Here is a 22424-nt window from a genome sequence, read left to right on the forward strand (position 1 = left end):
TGGCAAATAGAAGGGGAAAAAATGAAAACAGTGACAGATTTTATCTTCTTGGGCTCCAAAATCACTGTGGATGAAATTAAAATGGCATGAAATTAAATGGCACTTGCTCTTTGGAAGGAAAGCTATGACAAACCTAGACAGTATAATAAAAAGCAGAGACATCACTTTGCTGACAAAAGATCTGTATAGTCAAAGCTGTGGTTTTTCCACTAGTCATGTACGGTTGCGAGAGTTGGACCATAAAGAAGGCTGAGCATCAAAGAATTGATGCTTTCAAATTGTGGTGCTGGAAAAAAATCTGGAGCGTCCCTTGGACTGCAAGGAAATCAAACCAGTCAATCCTAAAGGAAATCAATCCTGAATATTCACTGGAAAGACTGATGCTGAAGCTGAAGCTCCAATACTTTGTACCTGATGCAAAGAGCTGACTCATTGGAAAATGCTGGGAAAGATTGAGGGTGGGAGGAGAAGGGGGTGACAGAGGATAAGATGGTTGGATAGTATCACCAACTCAATGGACATGAGTTTGAGCAAACTCTGGGAGATAGTGAAGGACAGGGAAGCCTGGCATGCTGCAATCCATGGGGTCGCAAAGAGTAGGACATGATTTAGCGACTGAATAACAACTACCTTCATCAGTCACAATTTCACCAACGCCCCTACCATCTGAAGAGGTAATTAAGAGCTCACAAGACCCTGCATCTCCCGTCACTGGCCCCACTCTCTCTGACTTTCTCTTGACTCCTTGTACACGGCATTCCCAGTTTCAGCATATGGTTTGTGCTCTTCCTTCTAGCAGAAACCTGTTCCCTCAAAGTCTCCAATATAGTGTTTCTACCTGGTTATCTAGGTCTAATCCAGATGTTGCCTCCTCCAGGAGGTATTCTTTCTCTGCCACCTAAGGGACCGCCATTCTGTCTCTGAACCCCTCTCTTCCACAGTACCTTGTTGTACGATCTTCAAAGAAACTGTTGCCAAATGAAATCACCTTGCTTACTGTGAGACTAGAATACAAGTTCTCTGAGATCAGAAATTATATCTGTCTTATTCATCTGTATGCTGATGGCACCTGGAACAGCCCCCAGCATACTTGGGAATTACAGGATGGATGAAAGTGTAGATAAATGGGTGGATGGACAGATGGATGGATGGATAGATGAGTGGATTGATGGATGGTAAATAAATACGTGGGTAGATGGATGGATGGACTTCCCAGATGGTGCTAGTGGTAAAGAATCTTGATGCTTGGATCAGGAGGAGGTGAGAGCAACCCACTTTAGTATTCTTTCCTGGAGAATCCCATGGCAGAGGAGCCTGGCGGGCTGTGGTCCATAGGGCTGCACAGAATCAGACTCGACTGAAGCGACTTAGCACTCACACACGCAGATGGATGGATGGTTGATAAATGTTTGGGTGGGTGGATGGATGATAGATAAATGGGTTGATAGATGAATGGATGGATGGGTGGTAGGTAAATGGATGGGGGGATGGATGGATGAATGGATGGGATGCCATGAAGACATGTATAAAAGAATGAACAATTATAGCCCTTGACCCCAAAGACCTCAGAGCCTGGACAGAACATCCCAATCCCAAGAACCAGTGGTAGATTTTCAGATGATCCCTTTGACTGGTAAGAGGAAAAACACACAGTGACCCAGAAGTGCTGGCGCATTCAGCAGGCTAGGGCAGCAGAGATGCCATTTGCCCCGGGGCTGTCCTCCCAGGGCAGCCATGGGCCCCTCATATACTCCCCATAAATCCTTGCTTTCCTTCCTGGCTCCACCTTCCCCTGGTCCCCACAGCTGGGCCCTCAGCTCACCCTGGTGTGTGGGCAACCTCGCCCTACTTCCCACACCAATATTGTCTCGAGAAAGAGGAGCTTAAGCCCCCTCCCCCTCTTTCCTCTCCTCATGGGGTGGGAAAGTCTGGGGTGAGTTGTCTGACTCTGAAATTGACCCCATCTTCTAGTTTGCTCTCTGAGTCACAGCGCTCTGTCTTCAGTCTTTAAGCTTTAGTTGGCCTAACTGGTTGTCTGCTCAGCTCTCATCACACACACATTTGTCCTCCAACTGCCTTTGTTTTATATATATATATATTTGTTTGTTTTGACTGTGCTGGGTCTCAGTTGCAGTTCATGGAATCTTTAGTTGTGGCATGTGAACTCTCAGTTGTGGCATGTGGGATCTAGCTCCCTGACCAAGAATCGAACCTGGGCCCCCTACATTAAGAGCACAGAGTCTTAGCCACTGGACCACCAAGGATGTCCCCTCCAACTGCCTTTGCAATCAACCTCTGCTTATGCTTGCCGGTTTTATTTCCTCGAGTATAGGTGTTGGTGGAGAGGGTGACACCATGTACACCATGAAGCAGGAATCTGAGTCATCTCCCCTGAGACTCCTATATGCTGAGCTCAACCCCTTGTGACTCTCTAGGCTGACCTTTCATCTGTTCCTTGGGTGATATTGCACCAAAGATAGTCATGGGTATTGTTTATTGAACACTTACCACATGCCAGGTGCAGTGCTAATAATTGCTCTACAAATATTATCTCATTTAATGAAGCACAAGCTGGAATCAAGATTTCCAGGAGAAATATCAATAACCTCAGACATGCAGATGACACCACTCTTATGACAGAAAGTGAAGAGGCACTAAAGAGCCTCTTGATGAAAGTGAAAGAGGAGAGTGAAAAGTCTGACTTAAAACTCAACATTCGAAAAACGAAGATCATGGCATCCGGTCCCATCTCTTCATGGCAAATAGATGGGGAAACAGTGAGAGACTTTATTTTCTTGGACTCCAGAATCACTGCAGATGGTGACTGCAGCCATGAAATTAAAAGACGCTTGCTCCTTGGAAGAAAAGCTATGACCAACCTAGACAGTATATTAAAAAGCAGAGGCATTACTTTGCTGACAAAGGTCCCTCAAGTCAAAGCTATAGTTTTTCCAGTAGTTGTGTACGGATGTGAGAGTTGGACCATCAAGAAAGCTGAGTGCCGAAGAATTGACGTTTTTGAAATGTGGTGTTGGAGAAGACTCTTGAGAGTCCTTTGGACAGAAAGGAGATAAAAACCAGTCAATCCTAAAAGAAATCAACCCTGAATATTCATTGGAAGTGCTAATGCTAAAGCTGAAGCTCCAGTTCTTTGGCCACCTGATGCGAAGAGCCGACTCATTGGAAAAGACCCTGATGCTGGGAAAGATTGAAGGCAGGAGGAGAAGGTACGACGACAGCATGAGATGGTTGGATAACATCAACAACTCAATGGACATGAGTTTGAGCAAGCTCCGGAAGATAGTGGTGGACAGGGAAGCCTGATGTGCTGAAGTCCATGGGATCACAAAGAGTTGGACACGACTGAGTGACTGAACTGAACTGAATCTTCAAAGAACCTGACAAAGTAAAGTATTCTGATCCGTGTTTTATAGATCAGGAAACAGGTTCAGAGGTTCATTTGTCCAAAATCATGAGGCTGAGAAGTGCCAGAATCAGATTCCAAATTCAAATGGGTTTGCAGTGTGTCCTCTTGAGTACTGTGGGGAGCTGCCTTGAACACCTGCCATGTTTGCTCATCCAGCCATCTCTGGGTCATCAGATCCTGCTGCAGAGGCTCCCTGCCCACTCCAGCCCCCATCCCCAGCAGGTGGGCTCTGCTCATCCGTTGCCTTGTGTGTGCACACTCAGTTGCTCAGTCATGTCCGATTCTTTTTGACTCTATGGACTGTAGTCCCATGGGCTTCTCTGCCCATGGGATTCTCCAAGCAAGAATATTGAAGTCAGTTGCTGTGCCCTCCTCCAGGGGATCTTCCTGTCTCAGGAATCGAACCCCCATCTCCCGAGTTTCCTGCATTGGCAGGCAGGACCTTTACCACTAGGGCCACCTGGGAAGCCCCTTGCCTTCCCAGAAATAAATAGCCCTGCTCCAGAGCAAACATATTCGACAGTCCCCTCTGTCCTTCCACCATCCATCCCTCACTCACAGAAATGAATTCACAGCAGAAGTTCCTGTGTTTTCAACTTGCTTGTTGTCGAGGCTTGGCCTCACCATCTCAGTTCTTGGCCAGAAGCCTTATATGCTTTAGGGGGCTTATTCACAGATGATTCTTCTGGCTATCCTATAGCTTGTCAGAAGCAACTGACATCCCACCATTTGTCAGCGTGAGAACCAGAACTGGCTCAGTGGTGCCAATTGCAGTGTTGGCAGCTCTGGAGATGGCTGTCTGACAGCCCCGTTCTGCCTCGCCCTTTCCAGAACCTATGGCATTATTCCTTCTGCAGTCCTAAGGTGAGCTCCCTTGCTCGATGACAAATTTCAGCCCCTGTTGTGTCTACATTTGCAATTTAGGCAACAGGGTGAAGGCCTAGATCTTTAAAAATGGCAGCAGGTGGTCCATTCAGTGAATTTGAACAGCCCAGAAAGACTGTCAACTTTATCCTTTATAAAGGAATAGATCCTTTATCCACATCCAGGACATGCCCTGAGCACACCTGCCTGGTCTTGGATGGCAGCAGGCTGGGGACCCGGCTGGATGCCAGGGGTTGGTGAATGGTGGAATACAGCCAGGAGATCAAAGCCGAGGGTGGATGTGGTCAGTAAGTACAGCAGATCAGCAGTTGGGTCAGCCAGTGTCAGTCTGACCAAAAGTGAAGGGGAGTCAGTAGGAGCCAATCAGGTAGGAGAGCTCAGCCTTCCAAAACCCCACCAGATGGTCCAGTGGTTAAGAATCTGCCTTGCAATGCAGCAGACACTGGTTCAATCCCTGGTCCAGGGTCTTCCCTGGTGGCTCAATGGTAAAGAAACTGCCAGCCAATGCAGGAGACTCAGGAGATGCAGGTTCGATCCCTGGGTCGAGAAGATCCCCTGGAGGAGGAAATGGCAACCCATTCCAGTATTCTTGCCTGGAAAATTCCATGGACAGAGAAGTCTGACGGGCTACAGTCCATGGGGTCACAATGAGTCAGATACGACTGAGCGACTAAGCACGCACACCAGGAAGATCCCACATGCCGTGGGACAACTAAGCCCTTGTGCAGTAACTACTGAAGCCCGTGTACCACAGCTACTGAGTCTGCACTCTAGAGTCCATGCTCTGCAACAAGAGAAGCCACTGCAGTGAGAAGCCTGTGCACCACAGCTAGAGAATAGCTCCTGCTCGCTGCAACTAGAGAAAAACTGCATGCAGCAACAAAAAAACAACTAACTAAATAAAATTATTAAAATTTAATAAAATTGTTTTTAAAAAACCCATCAGGCAGGATGGTGCAGCCCAAAGCAAAGGCCAGGTCTTAGGGGTGTCAAGCGGATGGGCTGAGGATGGAGGTGGGATGCCAGAATCAGAAAGAGCATAATAATAATAGCATCAAACATGATTGAGTGGTGAACATTTTCTTTGTGTCAGACCTTGGACATTAACTCATGTAATCCTCACAGCAACTCTGTAAAATAGAAGCTGTTACCAATCATACTTTACTCATGAGAAAACAAGTTCAGAGATGTTAAGTAACTTGCCCATGATCACATAGCTAGCAGAATGCATACTTAAACGCAGGACCCACAAAACATTGCGAAAACATCACTATCCAACATGGGACGGAGTGCTGTCTCCCTCTGGGTTTTAAGACCCATCTAGAGTGGAGGCTGGCAAGTATTGGAGGGTGTTTGCGGCTCCCAGCTGAAGGGCCAGGTTCCCCCTCCCCCAGCCACTGGGCTTTGCCCGGTGTTCACAGCCGAGAGAGTTGGCTCCTGAGAGTTTCACAGTCTGTCCAGTTGTTTGTACCAGACAAGGGATCTGGACCTTTCTCCACCCAGATGCAAAATACAAATCCAGTTAAAACGCCAAATGTTCCCTTTAACTCGTCTTGAATTAGAAGCCACCCAGATGTTCAAATAGAGATTTGTCATGTCTGAACATACCAGCCCCTGGCACAAATAATGTAGCCACTGCATCCCTGTGTGTATCTTCCCCCAGCTTTTTTATTCCCAAGAGTCAGCAGGCAATATTTTATGTGGAAGCCTGGATGGGAGGGGAGTTTGGGGGAGAATGGTTACATTATATGTATGACTGAGTCCCTTTGCTGTCCACCTGTAATTATCACAACATTTTTACTTGATTCTACCTTAATACAAAAGAATTAAAAAAAGAAAAAGTCAGCAAGATGCTGAGTGTCAGGCTTGATGGTAGCCACTCTCTCTTCTACTTGGGTAAATCAACTTTTTAAAAAGCATTGTAATTGAAGGCACACAAATCATAAGCATCCACTTGACGCATCACCAAGAGGACATGCCCATGTAATCACAATCCTGGTCAAGAAACACACCAACACCAGCACACTGCAGACCCTTGCCCCTGCCCGCCCAAGTGCCTCCCTTCACTCTACACCCTCCCTCCTCCCAAAGGTAACCATCATCCTGAATTGAACACCATCTTTGCTCTGTCTTATTCTCCTATCTCTACATTGGCTACTGCTGGCTTTGAGGTTGTTATGGGGCTCATATGCAGTCTGTGAAAAGAATTTTGGGGGTGTTTATTATGAGGGGGCATGCAAACCCTGTCAGCACCTCTCTGAAGTAGACCGAACAGCACTTAATTACCGAGGAGGAGGGGCCAGAGGATTATGACAGCACCTCTAGCTGTCCTCTAGGGAAAAACAGCAGGGATCCCTGAGAAAATGCCCTCTGCCCTTGGCAATGGCTTTGACTTGTGCATATGCTGATAAGAAATGAAAAAAAAGGCTAGCTGTTAACTAGTTCATGGATCTGATGAGTCAGATCTTTGCTCACCCTTCCTGGCACCCTGTGGCACAGCTCAGGGGTCAGTCTGAGGCCAGTTCAGATGTTTCTTCTGTCCAGCAAGACAGTAAGGGATGGGAGAATCACTGGAGGAGGCTTGTTGACTTGGAGTTCAGAAGGGGTAAAGGGGCCACCTCTGAAAGTTCTCTGTGGCCGTCAGCAATGCTCCCAGCAACTAGTGGTCCTTTATCTCACCCAACAAAAACAATCCTAATAGCAGCCTGTGAATCATGCCTTTCCTAAACATGGGGGCTGACAAGCAAGAAGGGAAATAAAATAAGAGCACCATGAGCTAGAAGTGCTGTCAGATTCCTCCAGCATGGAATGCTGTTCCCTGAGCCACCCTGAGTTTGCTTTACACACAAGCCTGGAACTCAGAGGCCCCAGCAGCTGTGGAACTGGCTTGGTCAGTGCTGGTTTTCTGCCTGAAAGGTCAGAGCTGCAAGCTTGATCCCCGTGTGGGCCAGTTAGCCTTGCTCAATGTCAGAGCCCCACGCTGAGTCCCAGACCTTTGGCTTTTCTGGCAGCCAGCAGGGTATGTGGGAGACTGGCAGGAGTGTGTGAACTCACCAGTGGCAATCCTCTGCCTCTTATCACAGGTCCCACTGATGGCCACACTGTCATGTAGGCTGAAGGTTTTTATCAATTTGATTGAGGAATAAGGAGCATTTGGATTATGAATGAGTGTATCATCCTGAAAACTGGGGATTCAATCACTGGTCAATCTTCAGAAAATCGGGGATTGGGGATGATGAAGGCAATGGTAATGGTGCCACAGTGTGAGAAAGCAGAGTTCAGGCTTCCCCGGGCATCCCTGCATCCCTGGAGGCTGCCTAGACTCAGACTCTCAGGGCTAGTTCTTTTTCACATCCCAACTACATAAACACAGCGTTAACATCTATCATATGTATCAGTTTTCCAATCATGGGACTTCTTTGTTCTCTCTTCAAAACCTGTATTGATCTTTTGAAATAATCACTGTTTTAAAGAACACTGAAGTTGATCCTTTAACTTGCAACAACAAAAATAATAGCTTACAGTTCTGTAGCATTTTCCGCTCCGGGCACTGATCTGAGAGCTTTTCATATATCATTTCATTTAGTCTTCACAACATCCTTGTGAGGTATGTATTATTACTGTCACACTTTCCAGATGAAGAAACTGAGGTACAGAGAGGTTAGGTGACTTGCCTAAGATTATGGTGGCTGGTGAGCGCCAAGGGTGGCTGCAGCATGTGCACTTTTAGCTGGAACTGTGCATAATTGCTCACCTAACTCAGTCAAGGTGAGAAAATCACGTGAATGAGCTCCTGCTTGCTTTCTTTGATTCATCTATTCATTCATTCAGTTGTGCCTTTCTTCATCAAGTATCTATTTGGTACTCATCACATGGCAGGCACCGTTCTAGGCTCTGGAGAGACGTGTGGCCACAGCAACAACAGGTTCCTGCCTCCTGCAAGCTTCTTTCTAAACAGACAATAAACAGGAAGATGAAGGAATAAATAAGACGATTTTAGATTGTGATTTTTGCTGTGAAGGAAAAAACTCAGGATAATTACACAGAGAGTGTCAGAAAGAGGGCTCCTTTGAACGAGCATTCTGGAAAGACCTCTCTGATATCCAAACCATGTGCAGAAGCAGCTTCACCAAGGCCAGGGCAGAGCCAGGAATTGGTGTTTAGTCACTCAGTCGTCCGACTCTTTGGTGACCCCATGGATTGTAGCCCACCGGTTCCTCTGTGCATGGAATTTCCCAGGCAAGAATACTGGAGTGGGTTGCCTCCAGGGGACCTTCCCAACCCAGGGATTAAGACTGCATCCCTTGCATTGGCAGGGGGATTCTTTACCATTGAACCACTTGGGAAGCCCAAGAGCAGGGAGAGGAAAAAGTAAATGCCAGAATTCCACAGTGCAAATGAACCAGTCACGTTTGAGAACCAGAGCACTGCCCCATCACACCATGCCTGGTGGGCCTGGTGAGGAATCAAGGTCAGTAACTTGAAAGTCTCTCTGGTTTCTTTTCCTGGGGTCCATGCCCACCCAAGGGTCTGAGGAGAGCATCAAGAGAGATCATAAACTTAAAAGGGAAAAATTTATATCTATTTTTTTTCTAAATTCAAACTGAAATATGATATTTCCTTTATCTATAAATGTGGGCAACAAATCTTAGTGGTATTAAGCATACTGTGACCTTGTCACCAACGATGCCATTAGAATGTTGCTAGACCTACCTCTGTCTCTCATGGCCAATGTATCACAATTATGTGATTATGTTTTTTTATTTTTATTTTTTATTCATTTATTAGCCACACCATGCGGCATATGGGATCTTAGTTTCCCCACCAGGCATCCAATCTGCACCCCTTGCATTGGAAGGGAAGAGTCTTAATCACTGGACTGCCAGGGAAGTCCCTTGTAATTATGTATTATGTAATACAGTCATGTGAAACAGCAAATGTAATAAACATTTTAAAACATTTTTAAAGAAAGGGTCAACAGACCTCACCAGACCGCTGATGGGGTCCATGGCATAGAAGAGTAAAAAGGCAATACAGAGAATGGCATGATCTGCTTTAGCTTCAAACACCCCCCTGGCTACAGTTGGAAAAGGGGGTTATAAGGGCAGAATGACCCCTGAGCTCAGTCCACAGAGGTTACTGGATTTAATCCTTGCAACAATCACAAGAAACAGGCATGATTGTGCCCATTTTAGAGGTGAGGAAGTTGAAGCCCAGACTTCAAGTAATTTGCTCACTGAGGATTGCAGAATTGGGATTCAGACATACATCTCTCTGACCCTAAGAGGCAGAGAGGGTCCATGTCCAGAGATGGGAGCATGTGACAAGAGGTCAAAGGTCAATAATATCTGCTTGGCCTCCTGACCCAGCTAGGACCCCTGTGCTACACAACTTCACCCGTGAAAGAATTGCCAACCCTTCTTTCCTTAAGCCTGGTTCTTTCCTCAAATCGGCCCACATAGGCCAATTACACAGCTCTGATCTGAGCCAACTAAATATTTCATGGAGATTTTAATTTAACTCTAACATCCAACCCTGAAAGTAGGCTGTCACCTCAAGAAATAGCACCAGGGAGCCCTTGGACCCGCCAGTGACATTGCTACTTCCCCGGGAATGCTAATGCTTCTCTGGGTTTGGCTCTGAGCCTTATAGGCTCAGCCCAGGGTGCATGAGTAAATCTCTCAGATTTGGGCTCAGGTGTGCTCGAAAGGGCCTTCCAGGTGGCTCAGTGGGTAAAGAATCTTCAGAAGATGCGGGTTCGATCCCTGGGTCAGGAAGATCCCCTGGAGGAGGGCATGACAACCCACTGCAGGATTCTTGCCTGGGAAATCCCTTGGACAGAGGAGCCTGGTGGGCTATAGTCTATAGGATCGCAAGGAGTCAGACACGATTGAGTGACTAAGTATGCACGCACACATGGACTCGAAAAGGTTCTGATCAGGACCTTCCTCGGAATGGGAAGCAGGCTGATTTGAATGTGTGTGTGTATGAGAGACAAGTGACTAGCTGGTCCTCCTCCTGTTCCCTTATCCGTGTTCCCATATCCTGGCCTGAAAGAAGGGAGGGGAATGGATGGGGTTGACCCCCAGTCTCCCCAGTGAACAAGGCACCCATCATTGTGCAGGTGCCATGGGGCCCTATTAATTTACCCTCAGCCCCAGCCCACGGCTGGTGGAGTGGGAAGCCGCCTGCCTCATGCAACAGAAGAGCAGCTGTGTGCATCGCTGAAACCTGTTATTAGGGCATCTAAGTGATGGCTCCTGCGGGTAACAGGGGACCCAGGAGTGGGAGTGAGCTCCCCAGCAACTTCAGATCCTGTTGCCGCTCAGTACAGGGACCCTGGTGCATCACAGCAGGTTCCCTGAGCGGCTCCCTAGGTGGGGGGCAGGAGAGGAGGGAGGAAGGCGCCCAGCAGGTAGATGGATCAAAAGACAGAAAGTGAGCACATAATCTAATTTGAAATGGGCTGAGCTGCAGATGTTAATCTGCTCCACTGCGCAGCATGGAAGGCCTGAGGGCTGGCGAGATTCTGGAAGCTGGTCCTTTTTCTTCTGGCCCGCCTGGCTCAGGCCGGGCCCTCCTCAGCATCCGCTTCTTCCCAGAGGGTAATTAACACCTCTCCCCTGACGGCTGCCTTAATCACAGAGCGTGGGGGCCCGTTCGCCTTTCGCTTGGGCTCCCTGTGTAGCACTGCCCTGGAGTTACAGGGAGCTGGGCCTGGGGAGGGGGCAGGGGGGAGAAGGGAGCCCTCTAGTGGGGGATGTGGGGTTTGGAGTCCTCTTTGGGCTGGAGGATGAAAAATTGTATCTGTTTGCATCCAGAGCATGACCTGAATTTGGTTATAATGACCCAGCTTCCTGATAAGTCCCTCCTGGTACAGGCACATCAGGCATGTGTCAGAAATCAACCTGATTCTGCTGTCGGCAAGAAGGGGCTGGAGGGGAGGCCGTGTCTGAGAAGTTGGCCCCCTGTACCCTGCCCTGTTGGCTGCACTGGGTTTGGAGAGTTACTGTGTATCCACTTTGGGAATGTCACTATGAACAGCGCAGCCATAAGAAAGCAGTCCTGAGAATATGTGCATCTGAAGACAGATTTCTCTGTATCCAGGAGGTGTGTACTTGAGCAAATTAGTAACCTCTCTGGGCCTCAGTTTCTTTGTAAAATGAAGCCTATGGCAACTACATAAGTTAATTTTTTTGATGATCTGGTCCTTGCTTTTTATAATCTAATGGGGGAGATAATTTATGTGCATGAATGTTCACAATGACAATAATAATGTTCACACAATAATAATAGAAAGAGCTCTCATTCAATGAGAATTATTCTGTGCCAGGCATCGATTTTGTATGGGTTGTTCAATTAATTCCTGTAGAGGCTCCAAGAGGGTGGGAACTGTTGTTAGGCCCACTGATGAAGAAATTGAGGCACAGAAAAGGTTAAGGCCTTTCCCAAAGTTACACAGCCAGTAAGGGTAGGGTTGGTATGCAAGCCCAGGTCCCTGTTCTAATATAAGGCAACTTATGGCAAATGCTACGTGAGTGGTATAAGCAGTGTTGTAGCTCCATTCCCCCCCCCCATATCTATTCACTTTATTGTTATTTCTATTTATCTTTGGCTGCATCAAGTCTTAGTTGTAGCATCTGGGGTCTTCCTTGGGGCATGTGGGATCTTCTCTTGTGTGGCACTCAGGCTCCCTGTTTGTGGCACACGAGCTCCAGAGCGCTTGGGCTCCGTAGTTGCGGTGTGCAGGCTTATTGCCCCGTGGCATGTGGGATCTTAGTTCCCCGACCAGGGATTGAACCCACGTCCCCTGCATCGGAAGGCAGGTTCTCAACCACTGGACCACCAGGGATGTCCCTTAGCTCCCTTTTTGATTGAGAAGAGGAAAGGCTTATTCCTGAGAAACTGATAGGGAAGTTTGTACAGAGGAGATAAACTTTGAATGGACCTTGAAGAGGGGAGTTACTGTTGGACATTCCAAGTGAAAGAGCTATAGGAGGTGTTTGACTCCCAGGGGCTTCGGGAGGAGTGCTGGGAAATGAGGCTGAACTTGGAGAGGTGGGCAGACCATGAGGGCCTGACTCCCAGGCTACACCTGTAGCCCTGCCTATGTGTCAATTTACTAAGCAACAGGCAGAGCTACAGGTGTTAAACGTGTTAGGATTACAGACCTGCTGCTGCTGCTAAGTCGCTTCAGTCGTGTCTGACTCTGTGCAACCCCATAGATGGCAGCCCACCAGGCTCCGCCATCCCTGGGATTCTCCAGGCAAGAACACCGGAGTGGGTTGCCATTTCCTTCTCCAATGCATGAAAGTGAAAAGTGAAAGTGAAGTTGCTCAGTTGTGTCCGACTCTTTAGTGACCCCATGGACTGCAGCCTACCAGGCTCCTCCGTCCATGGGATTTTCTCGGCAAGAGTACTGGTGTAGGGTGCCATTGTCTTCTCTGATTACAGACCTGATCCTGCTTAAAGTACTTCAGGACCTTTCAACTGCTCTTCAAGTCATTGCATCTTCTGCCAGCCCCTCCAGCTTTATCTTACAGCACCGTTCCCAGCCCTATGTGCTCCAGACACTCTGGCCCTCTTCTAGCCCCGAGAATGCCCCAAGCTCCCTCCTGTGCCTCAGGGCCTTTGCACATGCAACAACCCTCCCCCCCAACCCTGAGTGGGAGTGCTCACCCCAGGCCTTCTCACTGGTAACTCTTGTTCAGATAACTGAGTCTCATCTTGAGAAAGTTCCCATGAAGACTCTGTCAACCCCTGTTCTCCCTTCTCATGGGGCCACAGATGATTCCTTTAAACACTTAGTGCAGCTGTCATTTTATAGATCTCTTCTTCAACAGTCTGATGACTGCCTCTGCTGCTGTCAGGAACCCTGCCCGTGTTTGCTCACCCCTGTATCCCAGCATTTTGCACCCTGCCTGGGACAGGGCAGAGGGTCGATAAGAGGATGCTGTTACAGAGGGAAGGATTCCTGGGGAGGGGGCAGTGGGTTCCGCCTTCCCTGACATTCCACACTCCAGGGCAGATCCCAGGACACAGAGCTCACTGGGGATCCAGTGAGCTCCGTGGTCCCATGTCACCCTGGAGCCAGATACTCAGCCAGAGCCCAGCATCGTTTATCGCTCCCTGGGAAGCCAGGCTTGGTGAACTTGGAGCTCCTTCCTATCTGGGTCTTTACAGATAATGCCCTCGCCACTCTCATCACCTCAGGCTGGCCTTGCTTGGGATTCTGTAAGCCTTTTTAATATTTTAATACACAGAGGATCTTCAGAGACAATTACCCTGGAATGAAGGCTTCCAAGAATGCTCGGTACCACCTTATTCTGTGTAGCATTTTCTCATTCCAACTGCATCCTCCCAAAGCTTTCCAGTGTTAAATAACACAATTACAGAGTTAAATAAATGCCAGCAAAAAATAAATAAATAAATAAATGCCAGCAAAGGATGTGAGGCACTATGGGGCCTGAGTAGCAGGTGAAACAAGATCTGTGCAGATGTGACCAGCAAAGGAGTACAAAGCTGGTGGCAGGGTGGGTGAAGGAGGGCAGCCAGCCTCCCCGGCGGGCAGGAGCCCCGGGGGACTGGGAGGGGGCGCCGAGTAAAAATGGCCAGAGAACAAAGACCTGGAAGCTGACCAGAGATAGCATGATGGATCCAAGAATTCAAGGGGAACTGGGGAGGTCATTGAATCTGTTGTCCCCAGAGGAGAATCGTATAACAAGGAAGAGGCTATGGACAATGACTGGGTTTGGTTTCCAAGCTGGATGTCAGGTTTTCCCTTGAGATGTCTAAGCAGTGGTACAGTATGAAGCCTAAGAGCATCCTTAGGTGGATATGCAGTTACACCAGGGAGGCTCACTGCATCAGTTCAGCTGTGTATGTGTCCCAGGTCACCTAGGAAAGGCCACGAGGGGCCACATGTCCAGAGTCCTCTGCCCACCTGGAGATGGAACAGGCCTGGCTGCCCCCTCAGACTTTCCTACAACTCATCGTGGGTTAAGATGTTGTCTCCAGAGGCCCTGTTGAGATTTTCATCATTGTCAAGTTCATCATCATTATCACTATCAGTATCATCTTAACATCAAACATTAATCAGGTACTTACTTTGAAGCGGGCCATGCTCAGCATTTATAAGCATTGTCTCATTCACTTTCTTCGGAGAAGGCGATGGCACCCCACTCCAGTACTCTTGCCTAGAAAATCCCATGGATGGAGAAGCCTGGTAGGCTGCAGTCCATGGGGTCACTCAGAGTCGGACACGACTGAGTGACTTCACTTTCACTTTTCACTTTCATGCATTGGAGAAGGAAATGGCAACCCACTCCAGTGTTCTTGCCTGGAGAATCCCAGGGACGAGGAAGCCTGTCAGGCTGCTGTCTAAGGGATCGCACAGAGTCGGAACGACTGCAGCGACTTAGCAGCATTCACTTTCTTAGCAATTCTGGGAAGTGGAGGCTATTATTATCCCCACTTTCAGATAAGCAAACTGAGGCTCAGAGAGGTTACATAACTTTTGTCCAAGGTCACACAGCAAGTAAGGAATAACAGAGCCCAGATGGGTCTGGGCCACACTGAAGGCTGAGAGTCAGCCACCCTGTCTACTGCCTCCGTTGCCCCAGGCAGGTGTGGGGGGGACTCTACAGTGTGCAGAGTTCATAGGCCCCTTCCGCACACATCACGTCTCTTGACTCTCACATAATATTGATAGGCAGGCATCGCCCCATTGTTCAACCTGGTAAGCTGAGTCCCAGAGAGGCTAAGTGAGTCGTTATGAACACTTGGTCAGCAAAAGGCAGAGCGAGGTCTTCTGACCCACCCCATCCTCTCATTCGCTGGGCTCCATGTGAGAGAGGAGCTCTTAGACAAAGGAGGCAGGGAGCTGAGGCAGCGGAGGTCTGCCCAGGGTGCCTGGGCACTGCTGAGGGCAAGGGATAGAATTTTGCCCAAAAGGGGGCAGCAAGCGCCTAAAAGAGAAGGAAAGGGAGAGAGAGGAAAGCTTTGTTCCTTCAGCTCTTTCAGGATCTGGTGCTGCGGGCAGAGGCCTCCCTGGAGGTGTTCTCAGGGAAGCACGGGGTGCGGGCAGGGGGCTGGGGCAGGCACAGCCCAGAGCCCTGCTATGAATTTGCTGTCTTCCAGCCAGACCTCTCATCCCAGGAGAAGAGCTGCAGCCACTCCGAGCCTTCAGGCTCTGATAGCGATGATGGTGGCAGTCTCGTATGACCCCTAGTCAACCCAGGAAGCACAGGGTAGTATGTTTTGGAAGTCACCTCCAGGCTGCCTGCAGTCTGCCCTCCCCTTGTAAATTCCACAAACATCCAGGAGATAAAAGAGGGGATCTCTCAGAGGCAGAACATGAAGCTCTTCAAAGAGCACTTTCAATCAAAAATGGGAAGAGGAGAGAGGTCTTTCTCTCGGAGGGAGTGTATTTATACACCCCTGTGTGTGCACGCACACACACACACACACACATACACACACACCCAGTAACCAGGAGCATCGTGATGCTTACAGAATGCTCTGCCTGTTCCGTGTTCCCATTCCTCCCTCTCTTCTTTCTCTAGCTCCAGGTGTCCTGCCCTTTTCTGGGTTCCCAGCCCCCTCCGGGGGTACACCTCCAGATCTGCCCTCTCCAGATGGCATTGTATCTTTCTGGTCTTTCTGGTTGTCCTGCCTTGGCCTCTGCTCCCTGCTGACTAGGGTGATAAACAGTCTCCTCCCTGACGTCTCTGAAACACCAATACTAAGGACCACCATCATCTTCTGGAGCAAACGGGAACCAGTTGATGGAAGTTCCTCCCTTCCTAGTCCAGCAAAATGAAAGCCTGGGATCTTAGGCCTGGGGAAGAGCTTCAGAGGGCTTTCCAGGCAGCACTGGCGGTAAAGAATCCACCTGTCAATGCAGGTTAGACATAAGAGACACAGGTTCAGCCCCTGGGTTGGGAAGATTCCTTCCTGGAGAATCCCATGGACAGAGGAGTCTGGCAGGCTACAGTCCATAGTGTCGCAAAGAGTCAGACACGACTGAAGCGACAGCACGCACACATGCTAGAGCTTCCGAGCATCTGGTTGAGTCCTTTCATTTCACGGTAGGAGGAACTCAGGCCCGGACACAGATCACAGTGAGTTTATGGCCCAGCTGTGATGAGAGCCAGGTCTTCTGATGTCCTGTTTGTGGTTCTTTCACTGGAGAGCACGGCTCTCCCCAAAGAGTGACCAGAGATGCGGAAAGGCTGGGTTGAACTGTCATGATGCCCACACTTCCCTTGACTTTCCATGCCCACAATTGCTAGTCTGCAGCCCAGCCTCTGTGGTTGTTAATTTGGTTTCACGGCACATGACCTCCTCATCAAAGCCTGCTTTACAGGATAATGTCTTTTTAACTAAGGTAAAAATAAAAGGCATGCCTGCCTTTTGGAATAGCCAATCCCATGAGGTTGTTGCTGGAAATCCGGGCTGCACGGAAGCCATGGTGCATGATTACTACTCGCTACTGAGTCAATGGAAAAAAAACTCCACTACATAACCTCCATAGCTTCTTCTAGCATCTCACTCTTCCCTCCCTGCCTCCTCTGCACCCAGGTTACTCTCAAGTGGAGACAAAGGAGAGGAAGAACTGGGCCAAAGAGGCGGCAGTGCCTCGAGGAGGCAGTTTTCTGTTTGGTCTAGTTGGGGGAAGCGTCTATTTGAGAAGAGACAGAAGTGCCCTGTCTGAGGCTGGGACAGACGTTCTCCGGGTTGTGTGGTCTTTCTGCTTCTACCCAGGAAAGCGCCCTCCTGGGATGCTGTCCATTTCTAGTTTTCTCTCCATATGGAATTGTTTTACCATAATGTTGTTGTTGTTGGCTGACTTTATAAACTTGTGAAATGATTTCTAAATTGCAGTCTGAAGTTCGCCCTTTTGGGAAGAAGGCTGTGTTGTTGGTGGGGGTGGGGAGAAACTTGAGGATAGAGTTGTTGGTTTGGGTTACTTGGTTTGGATGTATCTATTTTTTTTTTAATAACCGGAAAAAGGACAGGATGTTGTGGTTACCTCTTGCCCATCGTATCAGCTTTCATTTTTCTATTTTTTTCTTCAGTTCTTTCATTCCAACCGATTAAACTCCTATCTCCTCCACCCAAGGTCTTTGCAGGGCTTGACTGCTGTTTTGCTGTAACCCTGCACAGGACCAGCATTGCACCTGCTACATCTTTGTGGTTGATTTCTGTTGCTTTACAAATGTGCTCTTGAGTGGAACTCAAGTTAGAGCCACTGTCATCAAGAGACTGAAGTTCTGAAAGCTCCAAACAACCCTCTGAAGGGTCCCCACAAATGAAAGCACTAACAATCTTCTAATCAAACTTCACTCCCTCCTCAAGGGTTGATTCACTTGACAGCAGTCATCAACCCTCTCTTGGAGAAATATAGAATGAGTTCAAAAAGGCATTCATGTTTTTTGTTTTTATTAAAAATCTCTTACCTCTGCACTCTAGTCACTTTAAAGCCTGGCCTCGCTTTGTAAGGGCTTCTCTGGCAGCTCAGATGGTAAAAAAATCTACCTGCAATGCAGTAGACCTGAGTTCAATCCGTGAATCGGGAAAATCCCCTGGAGAAGGGAACAGCTACCCATTCTAGTATTCTTGCAAGGACAGAGGATCCTGATGGGCTACAGTCCATGGGGATGCAAAGAGTTGGACACGACTGAATGACTAACACTTTCACTTTATAAATTTCTACCTTGTTAACTGATGCTGGATCGAGTGGCTGCTTTAGCATGAATTGGGGGTGGAGGAGCGGAGCTGAGATGGAGAAGAAACTGACTTTTGCCAATGGATGTATCCTGTGTGTGCAAATCATAAATCCCTTTGTGTATAAAGTGAGGAGTGACATGTCTCTCTCCTTACTTCCTTTGCAATGATTTAGGAAAAATCGCACACATGTGTAGCATGTGTATGTTTGTGTGTGTGTGTGTGTGTTCTCATTCAGAACCAATTGGCCTGGTTGTAGATTGTTAGACATCTCACTTTTCCTCCTTTCTTTCTCCACCTTGTGTGTCAACAGAGCCACCAGAATTAGTGGTAAAAGAAGCTGAAATGTAAACCTTGATGGAAGCCAGTCTGAGATACATGCCTAGGTTATAAAACATAATTCTTAAATAGTGGTATAAGACAGAATCACCTGGACAACTTGTCACAAATATAGATTCCCGGGCCCCATGACCAGAGTCTGATCTGGGAGGTTTGGGATGAGACTCAGGAATTCACATTTTAATAAGCCCTTTACTCTTTAACATTCTTAGTCTTTAATAAGAATAAGGTGATTCTAATGTGGATGGTCCTAGACTACACTTTGAAAATCACTGTCCGAGAATTTCTTGGAAGGATCCTGGCACTGTCTAAACCCCACACCCTTGGTTTGCAGATAAAATTAAGGAAGCCAAGAGAAGTGAAGGGACTAGTTTAGGTTAGTTAGCTAGTTAGAGCAGAGCATGGCCAGAAGTGAACAGCACTCTGGGCCTTTCCCACCACTCTATGTATAGGGGAGCAGGCCAATGGGAAGTGAGCTTGTTTTGCAACAAGGGTGGATTGAAGTTAGACGCAAGGAAGAACTTCCTGACAGGTATATGGAGGAACTGATAGCACTTCGTTTCTCAAGGGATCTTAATTCAAGCAAGATTCTCATCAGGTGTGGGCACTTGAGGTGCAGAAACATCTGGTGACTTTGCATAAAGGGGACCAGAGACCCTTTTCTGAGTTCTGCTGTGGCACCTGGATTTTGACCTTGATAGCAACATTAGGCTGGTGGTCCGGGAAGCCTGAGGTGTAGTTCTACCTCTGACAAAGACAAGCTTTGTGATGTTGGGCCACTTGCTCAATTCTTGGCCTTCATTTCCTCCCTAGGAGATAAATGCAGTTGCATTAGATTGCCTGTAATTTCCGAGGAGCTATCATTTTTATTTTCCACTGTAACTCCCTCACCAAAGCTCACACAACACTGGGACTTGTTTGTTGGCTGAACAAGTTCATCAGTTGAATAAAAAACTACTCATTATTGAGTATCCAGAAGTTCTGTCTGCCAATTCTCCCTTGCCTGGGGCGTTTTTAGTCTCTGTCTGAATGGTCCATAGTGAGCCTCCCTTTTTATACTAATTTACGTATTTAAAGGGGTCTAACTTCAGACGCAATGGCAACCCACTCCAGTACTCTTGCCTGGAAAATCCTGTGGATGGAGGAGCCTGGTAGGCTGCAGTCCATGGGGTCACTAAGAGTTGGACACGACTGAGCGACTTCACTTTCACTTTTCACTTTCATGCATTGGAGAAGGAAATGGCAACCCACTCCAGTGTTCTTGCCTGGAGAATCCCAGGGATGGGGGAGCCTGGTGGGCTGCTGTCTAAGGGGTCGCACAGAGTCGGACACGACTGAAGCGACGCAGCAGCAGCAGCAGCAGCAACCTCAGATGAGGGCTTCCCCAGTGGCTCAGTGGTAAAGAATCTGCCTGTAATGCAGGAGACACTGGTTTGATCCCTGGGTCAGGAAGATCCCCTGGAAAGGGGCATGGCAACCCACTCCAGTATTCTTGCCTGGAGAATCCCTGGACTGAGGAGCCTGGTGAGCTACAGCCTATAGGGTTGCAAAGGGTTGGACAGGACTGAAGCAACTGAGCACGCACACGTACTTGAGATGGACATGAGTTACACCTTCAACATCCATGTCCTCTCATGAGTGATTGTTCAGACCTCTGGCTGCTTAGAGTCACTCCCCAAGCAGAGAAGCCAGACCAGAGTGGCACCTCTCCATCACTGGCGGCCTCTGGTCACAAGTCCCTGTGCCCCCATCTCATGGGGCCACCCCTTTGATGACCTCCCTCTGTTCCTTTCAGAAAGCAGATCTGGCCGTGGCAGGCCTCACCATTACTGCGGAACGGGAGAAAGTGATTGATTTCTCGAAGCCATTCATGACTCTGGGAATTAGCATTCTTTACCGAGTTCATATGGTAAGAGATTTATTTTATAAGCATTTATGGCATTAGAGTTATTTGCATGCAAACACTGAGTTATATGGTAATAATGAATGACTCACAGAAATATTTAGATTTCAAGACTTAAATGCAAATGTGCCGGGCTATTTTCTCCCCCATCAGCTGTGAGGACTTGCAAACAGGAGGAATGGAAAAGTCACACTTGGGGGCTTTCCAGTAAAAATAATGCTTCTGCCTCACTGCATAGGGATAGCCAAGAACAATCATTCAACCCTTGGTTTGTAGAGTGTTGGCAATTGGACCTGTGGGTTACTCAGGTTCCTCCAAGGTGGTGGGTACCCAGCCCAGATGAGTCACCCTAGATTTCTCAAAGCCTTTGGCAACCTTCAGATCTGCTTTTCTTCATTCTGAGCATTGCGCCTATTAAGGCAATGCAGACTCCCTCTTTTGATTATCTGTACTGGAGAATAAAGAGCAGGTAATGTAATATCACTTACAGCTTCTTCTGCCTCCCTTATGAAAGGAAGGACTAGACTGAGTGTAAAAATGAGTTTGTGAAAGCTTACCCATGGGCAGCAGGGGCTGGATGTGATGTCAAAGTTACTGGCTGGTGGGGGGAACATCCGGAGAGGGAATAGTAACCCTTATCCAACTTGGCTCTAAGCACACATCTATTACATGGATTTCCCCAATGATCTAGTCACTTTAGGCATCCAAGGTCATGCCAACATGATGTATTCTAGCACCCGGCACCGCAAAGGTGCTCAACAGTGAGGAACCCAGAGCTCACCCCATGTACCTGCTGAAGACCCTCCAGCTTCCGAGCCCCTCCCAAGCACTGAGTCTCAGCCCTGGGAGAAAGGAGCTTTCTATATTTGCAGCCCCAGCCAGGGCATCAGGATCTGTGGCCCGTTTCTCCAGAAGGAAGGACTTTTTGTCTCAGAGCCCACTTGGGCAGCTCAGAAGGCCACTGTCCTGGGCTGGGCCTCAGTGTCCATCATTATTGCTGCCCAGCTTGGGCAAAGAGGCCACATCATCTGGAAGAAGAGACAGCATCAAAATCCCAAGCTCTCCAGGCTAAGCCAGAAAGAAATGTGACAATCTGGTTGTAATCACTGCAGTGATGGATGTATCTGTCTTGTGGATGAAGGGGGATTTTGATCCTTCCTCCTGTCTTTTCCATGATAATGATAACTCCCATTCACTGAGCACCTCTTGTGTGCCAGACACTCTTCAGGCCCCTGTGATGTGGGCTGTTGTTCCGGATTGATTTGTGTCCCCTCAAAAGAGCTTGTGAATCGAGTGACCTTATTTGGAAATAGGATCTTGGCAGATAGAGTCAAGTTAAGATGAGGTCATACTGGAATGGGGGAGGCGGAGCTAATCCAATGACCAGTGTCTCTATAAAGAAGTGGGAAATTTGGACACAGACACCCAGAGGAGAAGACAAGATCCTGTGAATTTGGAGGCAGACTGGAGTGATGCATCTACAAGCCAAGAAAAGCCAAGGGTGGCCAGCAACCCCAGAAGCTAGAAAGGACAAGGAAAGAACTTGCTCTTAATTGTGAACTTCCAGCGTCCAGAACTGTGAGACGATACACTTCTGTTGCGTTAAGCCCCCTCCCCCTGAGTCGGGGCACCTTGTTATGGCAGCCCTAGTAAATGAGTACAGTCATCCTGTTCTTATTTTAGAAATGAGGAAACAGTGGCAACCAGTTCTACAAATGTGGCCAAGCCCACACACCTCTCAGTAAAAGAGCAGAGTTCAAACCCAGGAACGGTGTGGTGCAAGCCTATGTTCTCTCTGTTGTTACTGAAAGAGTGTATGTGGGGTCCGGCTGCTTGCCACTCAAAAGCCAGTAAGCAGGCCAGGCTGGTGGAAAGGAAAGTTTGCTTTATTTCAGATGCCGGAAACGGGGGTGGGGGAAGGGTGGGGGACGTCTGTCCAAAAGTTGGGGGACTCCCTCTAGTCCCTGCTGGCAACCAGTGGGGCAAGAGCTTTTATAGACAAAAGTAGGGGGCTACATACAGAAACAGCACAGTCAGCTCTGACAGTCATCTTTAATTTGGTCATCGGTGGTCTGAGCAGCAGCATCTTGATTGTTTAGGTCCAGTCTTCCGTTCCAAGGTCAGTTTGTTTCCATTTCTTTG

At 48.1% G+C, this 22424-nt stretch overlaps 1 protein-coding gene across 5 annotated transcripts in view; it reads left to right on the plus strand.

The window, feature by feature from the left end:
* GRIK4 (glutamate ionotropic receptor kainate type subunit 4) overlaps positions 1-22424 on the plus strand; it is a 492838-nt gene that overhangs the window by 424760 nt on the left and 45654 nt on the right. For all 5 annotated transcript variants that reach the window (XM_081541612.1, XM_081541613.1, XM_081541610.1 and 2 more), the window contains one exon: positions 20175-20288. In XM_081541612.1, the coding sequence (XP_081397738.1) occupies positions 20175-20288 (114 nt within the window). The remainder of the gene's footprint in view (positions 1-20174; positions 20289-22424) is intronic.

This window comes from Giraffa tippelskirchi, chromosome 11, assembly GCF_054371585.1.
Source record: "Giraffa tippelskirchi isolate mGirTip1 chromosome 11, T2T-mGirTip1v1.2.pri, whole genome shotgun sequence".
Taxonomy (NCBI): Eukaryota; Metazoa; Chordata; class Mammalia; order Artiodactyla; family Giraffidae; genus Giraffa; species Giraffa tippelskirchi.